General features: G+C 38.1%; 1 protein-coding gene and 1 pseudogene across 5 annotated transcripts in view; both read left to right on the forward strand.

Moving 5' to 3' along the window:
* Positions 1-8,478, forward strand: part of LOC147353752 (zinc finger protein 607-like) — a 47,361-nt gene extending 38,883 nt beyond the window's left edge. For 2 of the 5 annotated variants that reach the window (XR_015145821.1, XR_015145824.1), the window contains exons 6-8: positions 4,008-4,090; positions 7,042-7,165; positions 8,226-8,478. Coding sequence is in view for 2 of the 5 variants with exons in the window: in XM_086352123.1 (XP_086208249.1) it covers positions 4,008-4,051 (44 nt within the window). In the remaining 3 variants the exon portion in view is untranslated. Of the gene's footprint in view, positions 1-4,007; positions 4,091-4,420; positions 4,557-7,027; positions 7,166-8,222 lie in introns of those variants that run through there. The other 3 variants (XR_015145822.1, XM_086352123.1, XM_086352124.1) reach the window with 3 other exon arrangements.
* LOC147353753 (uncharacterized) lies at positions 4,202-5,401 on the forward strand (annotated as a pseudogene).
* Positions 8,479-10,968: the final 2,490 nt, after the last annotated feature.

Raw genomic sequence — 10,968 nt, forward strand, 5'->3', positions numbered from 1 at the left:
GGCTCTGAGCTCCCTCCTGCTTCCTCTCCTGTCAGCACCTACGACTGCCACAGAGAAATCACTCCAAGTGGGAAACCAGATGCTAAGCCCTCGATGAAGGGTTTTGGTAAGAAGGTACAGACTGGCTTTTAGTATGGGAATTTTAAATTAGGGATTGTCCCCGAGTCACGATTCTAGGAAGGAATGGATAGACTCTAAGAATGGGGTTCCTTCCTGGGACAGTTGTTTCTGGGTTCATTGGTACATTTGAGGATGACAACGTTTCTTGAGCTGTGAAGACATTAACCTACTGTGAGCACCCTCTTCTTATTTCATTTTGGTTTTCTGTATGAGGTCGCAACCGATGGAGCCACAGAGGGTGTATTGTAATAAATAATAAATACTCAGCGTGTGGTGACTCTGATTATTTCCCTGCAGGTTTCTGTAGCTAAGAAGCAAGAAAAATGTCAGGTTAATTATGACTTGTGTTTGCTAGTTAAGCGACTGAGCCAGAACTCAGTTGACTAGTTCTTAACCAAAGTTCTTTTGCTTGAATTTATGGGTATAGAGGGAACCATAACTCCCCAAATTTTATAGATAATCGCTATATATATTTGTAATTTCCATTTTTCAAAGGTGTACACAATTCAAAAGATTTAGACCTGGGTTTTTATCTAGAATAAAAATTTGTTGTATCTTGGGAGAGTTTTGTACAAAATTAGTGATCAAGATAATGAGAATGATTAAGAAACTCCCATGACATCCATGAGACTATATTATGTAGATAATAAAATTTCTGTTTATGAAACTTATTCGTAATAAGGAAAAATGGCCATGATATAATGTTAAATCATCTTCATATGGGATTTTCTTGATAGTTCAGTGGCTAAGACTCCTAGCTCCCAATGCTGGAGCCCCCCAACCCCCTTTACATCCCTGGTTGGGAAACTAGATCCCACACGCTGCAACTAAGACCTGCTGAATACAAATAAATATTTTAAAAAATCATCTTCTTAATAGTTGTAGATAATGATACCCAAGAAAATTTAAAATTACATATGGCATTCATTTTTTAAAATAGGGGATAATCCTTGCAAAAGGATCCCCCTTCCTGCAACATTTAGATGGTTTATAGTCTTCAAAACAGCCCTCTTTTGTAGGTGGTATTCTTATCCCTTTCTTTGCTGATGTTATAGTTAACATGGGCACTGAGATATTTTTAACTCACAGCTTAAAGTTCGTTTTCAATTCCTGAAAGTCCAACAACATAGCTTGTGTCTTAATTTCAACAGTATATTATATTATACATTATCCATGCCTTTTCTTCTTTTTTTAATCCATTATGCCGGTCTCTTTTAAGTGAACAGTTTAATCCATTTAAATTTGAAGTACTTACTGATTAGGAGGGACTTATGCCATTTTACCATTTGTTTTCTGTGTGTCTTGTCTTTTTTATTCCTTGATCCTTCCATTCCTGCCTTCTTTTTGTGTTTAATTGATTGTGCTGTCCTGTTTGATTATCCTTTCTCATTTCTTTTTCTCTATTTTTTAGTTGTTTTCTTAATTGTTATCTTGAGGTATTTATAATGAGCATCTTAAATTTATGACAGCCGAGTTTGAATTAATACCAGCCTAACTTTAATAGTATACAACAAATCTGCTTTTTGTTTGTTTGGGGTTTGTGTGTGTGTGTGTGTGTGTGTGTGTGTGTGTTTTAGTACACTGTGGGTATAGCTCAGTGGTAGAGCATTTGACTGCATACTTTTGAAACCTACCTTGGTCTTCACTGAGTCAATATTGTTTTCCATCATTTCATATGGATTAATTATTAAGGAAACCTTAAGAAAGGCAATGACAAAGAATGCTCAAACTACTGCACAATTGCACTCATCTCACATGCTAGTAAAGTTATGCTTAAAATTCTCCAAGCCAGGCTTCAGCAATACGTGAACCGTGCACTTCCAGATGTTCAAGCTGGTTTTAGAAAAGGCAGAGGAACCAGAGGTCAAATTGCCACCATCGGCTGGATCATTGAAAAAGCAAGAGAGTTCCAGAAAAACATCTGTTTCTGCTTTATTGACTATGCCAAAGCCTTTGACTGTGTGGATCACAATAAACTGTGGAAAATTCTGAAAGAGATGGGAATGCCAGACCACCTGACCTGCCTCTTGAGAAACCTATATGCAGGTCAGGAAGCAACAGTTAGAACTGGACATGGAACAATAGACTGGTTCCAAATAGGAAAAGGAGTACGTCAAGGCTGTATATTGTCACCCCGCTTATTTAACTTATATGCAGAGTACATCATTGGAAACACTGGGCTGGATGAAGCACAAGCTGGAATCGAGATTGCCGGGAGAAATATCAATAACCTCAGATATGCAGATGACACCATGCTTATGACAGAAAGTGAAGAAGAACTAAAGAGCCTCTTGATGAAAGTGAAAGAAGAGAGTGAAAAAGCTAGCTTAAAGCTCAACATTCAGAAAACTAAGATCATAGCATCCAGTCCCATCACTTCATGGCAACTAGATGGAGAAATAGTGGAAACAGTGGCTGACTTTATTTTCTGGGTCCAAAATCACTGCAGATGGTGATTGCAGCCATGAAATTAAAAGACGCTTACTCCTTGGAAGGGAAGTTACGACCAACCTAGATAGCATATTAAAAAGCAGAGACATTACTTTGCCAACAAAGGTCCATCTAGTCAAGGCTATGGTTTTTCCAGTGGTCATGTATGGATGTGAGAGTTGAACTACAAAGAAAGCTGAGCGCTGAAGAATTGATGCTTTTGAACTGTGGTGTTGGAGAAGACTCTTGAGAGTCCCTTGGGTTTCAAGGAGACCCAACCAGTCCATCCTAAAGGAGATCAGTTCTGGGTGTTCATTGAAAGGACTGATTTGGCTACCTCATGCGAAGAGCTGACTTATTGGAAAAGAGCCTGATGCTGGGAAAAATTGAGGGCAGGAGGAGAAGGGGATGACAGAGGATAAGATGGTTGGATGACATCACCGACTCAATGGACATGGGTTTGGGTGAACTCCAGGAGCTGGTGATGGACAGGGAGGCCTGGCGTGGTGCAGTTCATGAGGTTGCAAAGAGTCGGACACGACTGAGCGACTGAACTGAACTGAACTGAGTGGGTCACCGTATTGCAAGCTGTCATATTTTTAACCTGTTGCCTGAGAGATAGTTATTTTTAATTTTTGCCCATCAAAAATTATTCTCTGATGAACATCCTTGTACACATGCTATTAAGTGCCTACAATATTGTAGATCTAGAAGTTGTAAGACTTGGGGTAATACAATCACTAGAAAGCCATAGTTGCTTCCTTTAAAATGCTTATTATCTAAAATGAGGTAAAATCTGAATAGGAGTAAGGTGGTGTGTTCCACTAATTTCAGTGGTCTGTTTCTCTGACTCTGCTTCTCTGTGTTGCTTGATATATTCAGATATTGTTCATAAATACTTATATTGGTCAATCTGATTGTTTTGTTGACAGTGTGTCTGGAATATTTCCCATATCCTTAAATATTTTCCCAACTTCACATTTGGTATCTACTTTGATTTATAACAGTGATGGTTTGTCATATATTTAACTAGTAAGTTTTGCTAGACTCAAAGTCCCGAACACTGACTTTCTATCTTCAAAGTCTTAACCAACTTCATATAAAGCCACAAAAGAGGTCCTTATTAGGATGGTAGTCTTGGAAGGTGGGAATAGAAGGAAGAGGATCTGCTCTGAGCAAAACTGCATTGCCCACTTCTAGGTCTGCATCTTCCTCACCAAAATGATACAGTGCCAGAAAACTTCCTGCTGACATATCTGGGTCTGGCAGAAACGCCTCTGTGCTATGACTTTGTTCCTGGGATTTGGCAGAAGAAGTGGGTTTATCTAGAATCCTAATCTACCCAAATCATGTGTGATGGTAAATAGTTTGGAACCTGGAATGGAAGATTATAATGTTATTAACTTATGTTCTGTTGGGAACACCAAACTGATCTCAAGGTCTTTCTCTTCCACCAGCTCTGGCTTTCTGGACATGTGCTTTTCTGTTAGAGGAACCTTGAGGACTAATCCAGTCTTGCAGGTCTAAAACCATTGTTCATGTAAGTTGATGTTTCTCCCCTTCTTGGAATATGTGTATTTTTTAGATCATTTGAGTATTTTCATTAATTTTTCTAAAGTTTACTACCCAAAGAGGTTCCTCAGATAAGCTGCCTCCCAGCTTTTGTTCTAGTGAAATGTGATACATAATTACCCAGCATCCTCTCAATGTGCCTCAGTCTAAACTAACTAGTGTTGGTGTTGCTGTCACTCAAAGCTGGGTGTCAGATGAGCTGCAGGGCAGTGCAGCCGGGCAGTGAGGTAAGCTGTTTGGCCTTTAACCCTTCCTCCTTGGTTAAGGAAATGACCAACCAGTACAGTGTTCTCTTCAGACAAGAGCACACCCATGATGATGCCATCTAATCAGTTGCCTGAGGGTCAAACAAAGAAGACTCTGAGACAGTGGTCATAGGATCCCTGGATGACCAAGTGAAGGTCTGGAAATGGCGTGATGAGAAACTGGACCTACAGTGGAATCTGGAGAGCCCTCAGCTGAGTGTGTTTTTTGTGGACTTTAGCCACACCCTACCCATTGCTGCATCCCATTCTCTTGATGCTCATATTCTTCTCTGGCAGTTGGAAAAGAGCAAATAAATAAAGTCTGTAGATGCAGGACCTGTGGATGCATGGACTTTGGCCTTTTCTCCCGATTCCCAGAATCTGTCCACAAGAACTCATGTGGGGAAAGTGAACATTTTTGATGTGGAAAGTGGGAAAAATGAGTATTCTTTGGACATAAGAGGAAAATTCATTCTTAGTATTGCATATTGTCCTGATGGGAAGTTTCTGGCCAGTAGAGCCATAGGTGGAATCATCAGTATTTTTGATATCACAACTGGGAAACTTCTGCATATACTAGAAGGTCATGATATGCCCATTCACTCCTTGACTTTTTCCCTGGAGTCACAGATCCTTATAATTGCTTTGGATGATGGCTCCGTCAAGATCTGTGACATACAACACACCAGCTTGGCTGGCACATTGAGTGTCCCTGCATCCTGGGTGCTGAACGTTGCATTTTGTCCTGGTGACATACACTTGGTTTCCAGTTGATCTGACAAAAGTGTAAAAGTTTGGGATGTTGGAATGAGGACTTGTGTTCACACCTTCTTTGATCATCAGGATCAAGTCTGGGGAGTAAAATACAATGGAAATGGCTCAAAAATTGTGTCTGTTAGAGAAACGACCAGGAAATTCACAATATGATTGTCTAATTTAAAGGTCAAAGTCTTCCAGACTAATGCTACAAAGGGAATGTATAGATTGAGCATGACATCCCTTACCTTTCTGGCTTGTTTAAAAGAAATAGCATTTATTGTAGCAAAAACTTTTGTAGATACATATAAATCTTTTCATGTTTTATTGTAAATGCCATTCATACTTTAACATAAAGTGTTCTTAATGCAAAAAAACACAAAAAAACAAAAAAAACTAGTGTTAATGTTATTACTAAGAAAGTACCCAACATGTCTTACATGCCCATTTTTCTATCAAGAGCAGTGTTGAAGGAGTGAAGGAGATAAGTCCATTAAAGATTTGTCTTTGTAATTTTCCAGATGTAAGATTCCAGAAATTTGGAAGATAAAACAGAAATTTGGTATTGAATGACTTAAATCTCAGTGAATAGTAGTATCTCATAGTTTATGTGAATTAGTGTATATACATGATTGAGATTTGCAAACTTGGAGGTCATGGATCTTGGCAGGAAATCCCTGAAAGGTAAATATCAAGATATTCTGTTGTTGAATGGAACATACTAAATTTGGATGACATATTTCAACATCCTTCCTCAGTATTCTTTAACTCTACCTATTAGTTATCTACTGTTGCATAACATATTACTCTGGCACTTAGTAGCTTAAAGCAGTAAATGTTTATCTCATGATTTCACTGGTTGAGAAATCTGGACATGGCTTAGTTTGGCTCTAGTTCTCTTTACACTCGTTCTCTTGCAAGGCTATTAAGTTGTTGGGTAGAGTTGCAGTCATCTTAAGGCCAATATTGGGTGTATCCTCTTCTGAGCTCACTCAGATGGTTCCAAGATCCAGTTTCTCATGGGAGAATTGGAGGCCACCCCTGTTGAGCAAGTGAGACATCAAAAGAGGCAAACAACATGAAAGTCTTAGTCTGCAATCTGCCATCACAAATAACATTTCACCACTTTAATCATATTGTGTTTATTAAAAACAAGTCACTCAATTCAGCTCATACACATGTGAAGGAGAGTACATAAGGGTATAAATACCAGAAGATGATCATTGGTAGCCTAAGTAATCACTCAGCACAAGCCAAGTGTTCAGTGATAGACGTTAGATGGCAGTAAAAAGAAAATGTATCATCATAAGTAGTAAGTGAATACAGAATCATAGGATTGGAGAAGACCTTACAAATGCTGTGCCTCCTAAATGTTGTTCACTTAAATCTGATGTATACATAAGATATAATGTGCCAAAAATTAGGTGGATTTATTTTTTTAAAAACTATAAGATCTGACATAGTGAAGCATTTAATAATTGAGGAAATTCTCAATTTTATATAAACTGTATTTTCTAAATTGGGACTTTATACTGCATTAAAAAAAATAACTGATTAAATTTCCGCTTCTTTAAAAGGCAAAAATTTTCCTTGACAGCTCACGTTTACTGAGAATTTACGTGACAGATACCAATCAGGCATTATCCTCATGTTCACTATTTAATAGCCAAATGTTATTATTTTATCTGTTGTTAAATGGTTCAGATACTTAAGAACAAGCCAGGAAATTTTGTCTATTTCAGCAAGCTTCTTCAAAAATACCTATATATTCTGCTTCAGTCCCCTCACATATTATAGATTTTTAGCCTGTGTACTTGCCATATTGCTCTCTTCCTACAGTACAATCCTTATCTTCTCTCCTTCTGTGTTCAAAATATTCCTTTCATTTCCCCATTAATACATAGGTTTGCTGTTTCAGACATCGACATTCAAGGATGTGGCCATACACTTCTCCCAGCAGGAGTGGGAATGTCTCAACCCTGTTCAGAAGAACTTGTACCAGGATGTGATGATGGAGAACTATGATAACTTGGTCTCACTGGGTATGTTTATCAGCCTCAAGTGATTTAGAATAATTTAGAATCTGCTCTTTAAGATACGTATTTTTTCCCACTGTAATTTTTAGGGCTGCCTTTAGGAAACTAGTTAACACTTTCTTATTCTTTTTTACCAAGAAAGTGGTTTCAGCTTTGTCAGGTTGGAAATCACATCTGCATTAAATATCTTTATCCTCCCTCTCCTTCAGTTACATTCATACCTCCTCTGTTCTTAATTACAGTTGCCTTTCTTCCTTTATGAATAGGGTGTGGTTTAGAAATCTTTGGCATTTGTTATATATCATTGTCAAAGAATCCAAATTTCCTATTTATTTATGCTCGGAATTTCTATAGATGTTCCATTTTATTATCTGATCCCCTTGCAGAGAGATTGTCCGGACACAGGGTGCTAAATTGCTCTACTTGCTCTAAAAGAACCCCTACAATTTATATAGCAGTGGGTTAAATAAATGGAATTCATTGAAAACTGAAGAACATGCATTCTATTTTGGAGAAATTTTTTCTGTTTTGCCGTTGAAAGTTATAATCAATGAACATTGCATTTTAAATGGATTTAATATCCTACAGATAGGTCTTCTTGTGTACTCTTTGTAAAACAACAATATCTATAATGGTGTTAATAGCTAACATTGTGCTAAGTATTTAATAGGCAAGGCTCTAAGCATTTTATATACATAACATATCAACTTATTTTTTCCTCCTTACTATTCCCATTTTATAAGTGAGTACTGAGGCACAATGGGTTTAAGTGACTTTCCCAAGGTCAGATGCAACTGGAAGGTGCAAAAGCAGGAAGTGAACTAAGGTTCCAGGATCTGTATTTTCAACTAAGGTATTAATACATGCGTTCAGTAAAAAGAGGATATGTGAGTCTATATGTATGTATTCATATATATATATATATATCTTAAACTGACTCTTCCTGATTTCTTGTATTTCATTCCCTTACCGTCTCTTCTAGAAAATCTTATTCAGTGTTATTTTGACCTTTTAACTGAGCGATGTTTTCTTCTACATTATGTGCCATTTTTTTCTTTGTAAGCAGGACATTCCATTTCTAAGCCAGATGTGATTACATTATTGGAACAAGGAAAAGAGCCATGGATGGTTGTGAGAGAAGAAACAAGAAGATGGTGTGCAGGTCAGTATAAGCAAGTCAAATTATGGGGCCACATCCATGTAAGTAAAAGCCCAGTTGTCAAGGAGACACACATTTGAAATATTGGCTTGGAAAGCTTCATTCATGTTGGAGAAAATACCTTTGATCTAAAGTGGAAATAAATGCTCTGCATGAACTACCCAGTGAATTTTATCTTTATTTCATTAACCACTCCCTTTGTTGTTATTCTTATATTTTCCTCCCAGTTCAGTGATGGGCACTGTCCTTCTTCTTCATGCACTTCTTATTTATTTATTTATTTGGCTGCACCAGGTCTTAGTTCTGGCATGAAGCATCTTTTTTTAGTTGCATCTTTAGTTGAGGCATGTGAACTCTTCTGCATGTGGAGTCCAGTTCCCTGACCAGGGATTGAACCTGGGTCCGTTGCGTTCAGAGCATGGAGTCTTAGCCACTGGACCAGCAGGGAAGTCCCCTTATGCACCTTTTAATATGTATTTTGGACTCAAATGTTTTCTACAACCTCTGGGGCACTTAGATTTGTAATATGGCTTCATTAACTAAAAATATATTTATTACTATATCTGGTTAATAAATGGAGTTTGTATTATATTGGGGAAGACAAATAGTAGATAAATAGCAAATAAGTAGATAAATGGCATCACATAGTGAAACATAGTTTGAAGGAGACTACCAAGGATAAGGCAAATTTAGATAATGAGGTAAGATGGTCAGGAACCCTTCTCTGAGGAAGTGATATTTGAGCTGAGACATGGAGGGTAAGGGCCCGAGGCATTTGAGTATATGAGGAAGTCCATTACAAGAAGAATAAACAACACATAAAAAGGCCTGAAGATGAACATGAATGTTGTGTGTTAAGGAGTATGTGGCAGATCGGAATAGAGTTATTGAGGGTTAACTAACAAAACATGAAGTCAATATATTATGGCGGTTCAGGTAACTTAAGGTGTTATTAAGAAGAATTAAAATTGTTTTCTAAGATTATTTAAGAGCCATGATCTAATTAAAATTTTAATATATTTATATATTTTAATACATTATTTCAAAAATCTTATTATTTATGAGACTTAGAAGTCTAGATAAAAGAAATATAAAGTTATTAGTTTATTTACTTTCTCATATACTTTTTACATATTTGAAAATTTTTATTAAAAATTTTTGTCCTAATATTAATATATTGGAGTTTTTCTTATTTCTTTCTAGGTTAATATTCTGAAATTATTTTTTCTTTTATCTCTACTATGTTCCTGAGCTCTATCACTTCATTTCTGAGTTTTTCTAATTCTGATTTATGTTCTTTCAGCTCTTATAGCATATCAGAAAATTCAGAACACTTAATACTGTTAAGATGGCAACACTATCCCAAATTCTGTTGCTCAGTTGCTTAGTTGTGTGACTCTTTGTGACCCTATGGACTGTAGCCTGCCAGGCTCCTCTGTCCATGGGATTCTCCAGGCAAGAATACTGGAGTAGGTTGCCATTTCCTTCTCCAGGGGAACTTCTGACCCAGGGATTGAACCAGCGTCTTGCATTGGCAGGCAGATTCTTGACCACTGAGGCACCAGGGAAGACTCTTTAAACCATAATTTTAAAATTCTTTTTCAGGAACTGCATATGTCTGCTCTTCTTTAGAGTTGGTTTCTGGCACTTTGTATTGGTCCTTTGATTTCCCTGTTTCTCTGTATCCCTTGTGATTTTTCACTGAGATTTTGGCTTTGTGGAAACAGCCACTTCTCGCAGTCTTTACAGACTGCCCTACTACCTTCACCAGTAAGCCCAACCAGGGGTCCTGGAACCTGTCAACCACCTTTTCTTGGGATGCATCTTCTTTGGGGTTGTGTGCATGCTTTTATTTTAGTATAAATGGATGCTTCTGACATCTTAATTCCTGTTTCTTGTGAGGACCTTTTAGTTTCTCTTGTATTCCTCTGCCCTTGATCTTTTGCTCCTCCTGGTGCCTGCCCATGGAAATGCATATTCTTTGCCGCCCTAACATGCTGCAGTACTCAACTGGGTTTTCAGTGGCCTCCAATGTGATGCACAAACTATGCCACCATTCTCACTGGCAAACCAAGCCAGATAAGACAAAAACCAGTTCCTTGGGCAGCCCCCAGAGAAGGCAGAATGTTGGACACAAGTTCCACGTTTTTCCTGTCCTGAGGAAGGAGCCAGAAATTAGGAGTAGGTGGGCTTCCCAGGTGGCTCAGTTGGTAAAGCATCCACCTGCTAATGCAGGAGATGCAACAGACTCAGGTTCAATTCCTGGATCGGGAAGACTCCCTGAAGGAGGAAATGGCAACCCACTCCAGTATTCTTGCCTGGGAAATCCCATGGACAGAGGAGCCTGGTGGGATGCTATCCATAGGGTCACAAAAAGTAGGACATGACTGAACAACTGAGCATGGCACATATTCTTCCCATGACACCTCAGTATACTGGGTGGCAAGAGGGACTTGGGCAAGCAAACTGTAAACAAGCAAACTTCTTGGCTGTCTTTTCTTTTGTTTATGATTTATCTGAGTGCTAGAGCCCCTTAACTAGTTTTTAGAGTAAAGATATTTTGGTACATGTAATCCTGCTGATTCAGTATCTCTTGGGGAGAACGAGGAGCTGTATCTTTATAGTTCACTCTTCCTAATGTCCTGTCTTC

Source organism: Bos grunniens, chromosome 18 (genome assembly GCF_055505025.1).
Source record: "Bos grunniens cultivar Pamir isolate PY7600 chromosome 18, Bosgru_T2T1.0, whole genome shotgun sequence".
In the NCBI taxonomy this organism is placed as follows: Eukaryota; Metazoa; Chordata; class Mammalia; order Artiodactyla; family Bovidae; genus Bos; species Bos grunniens.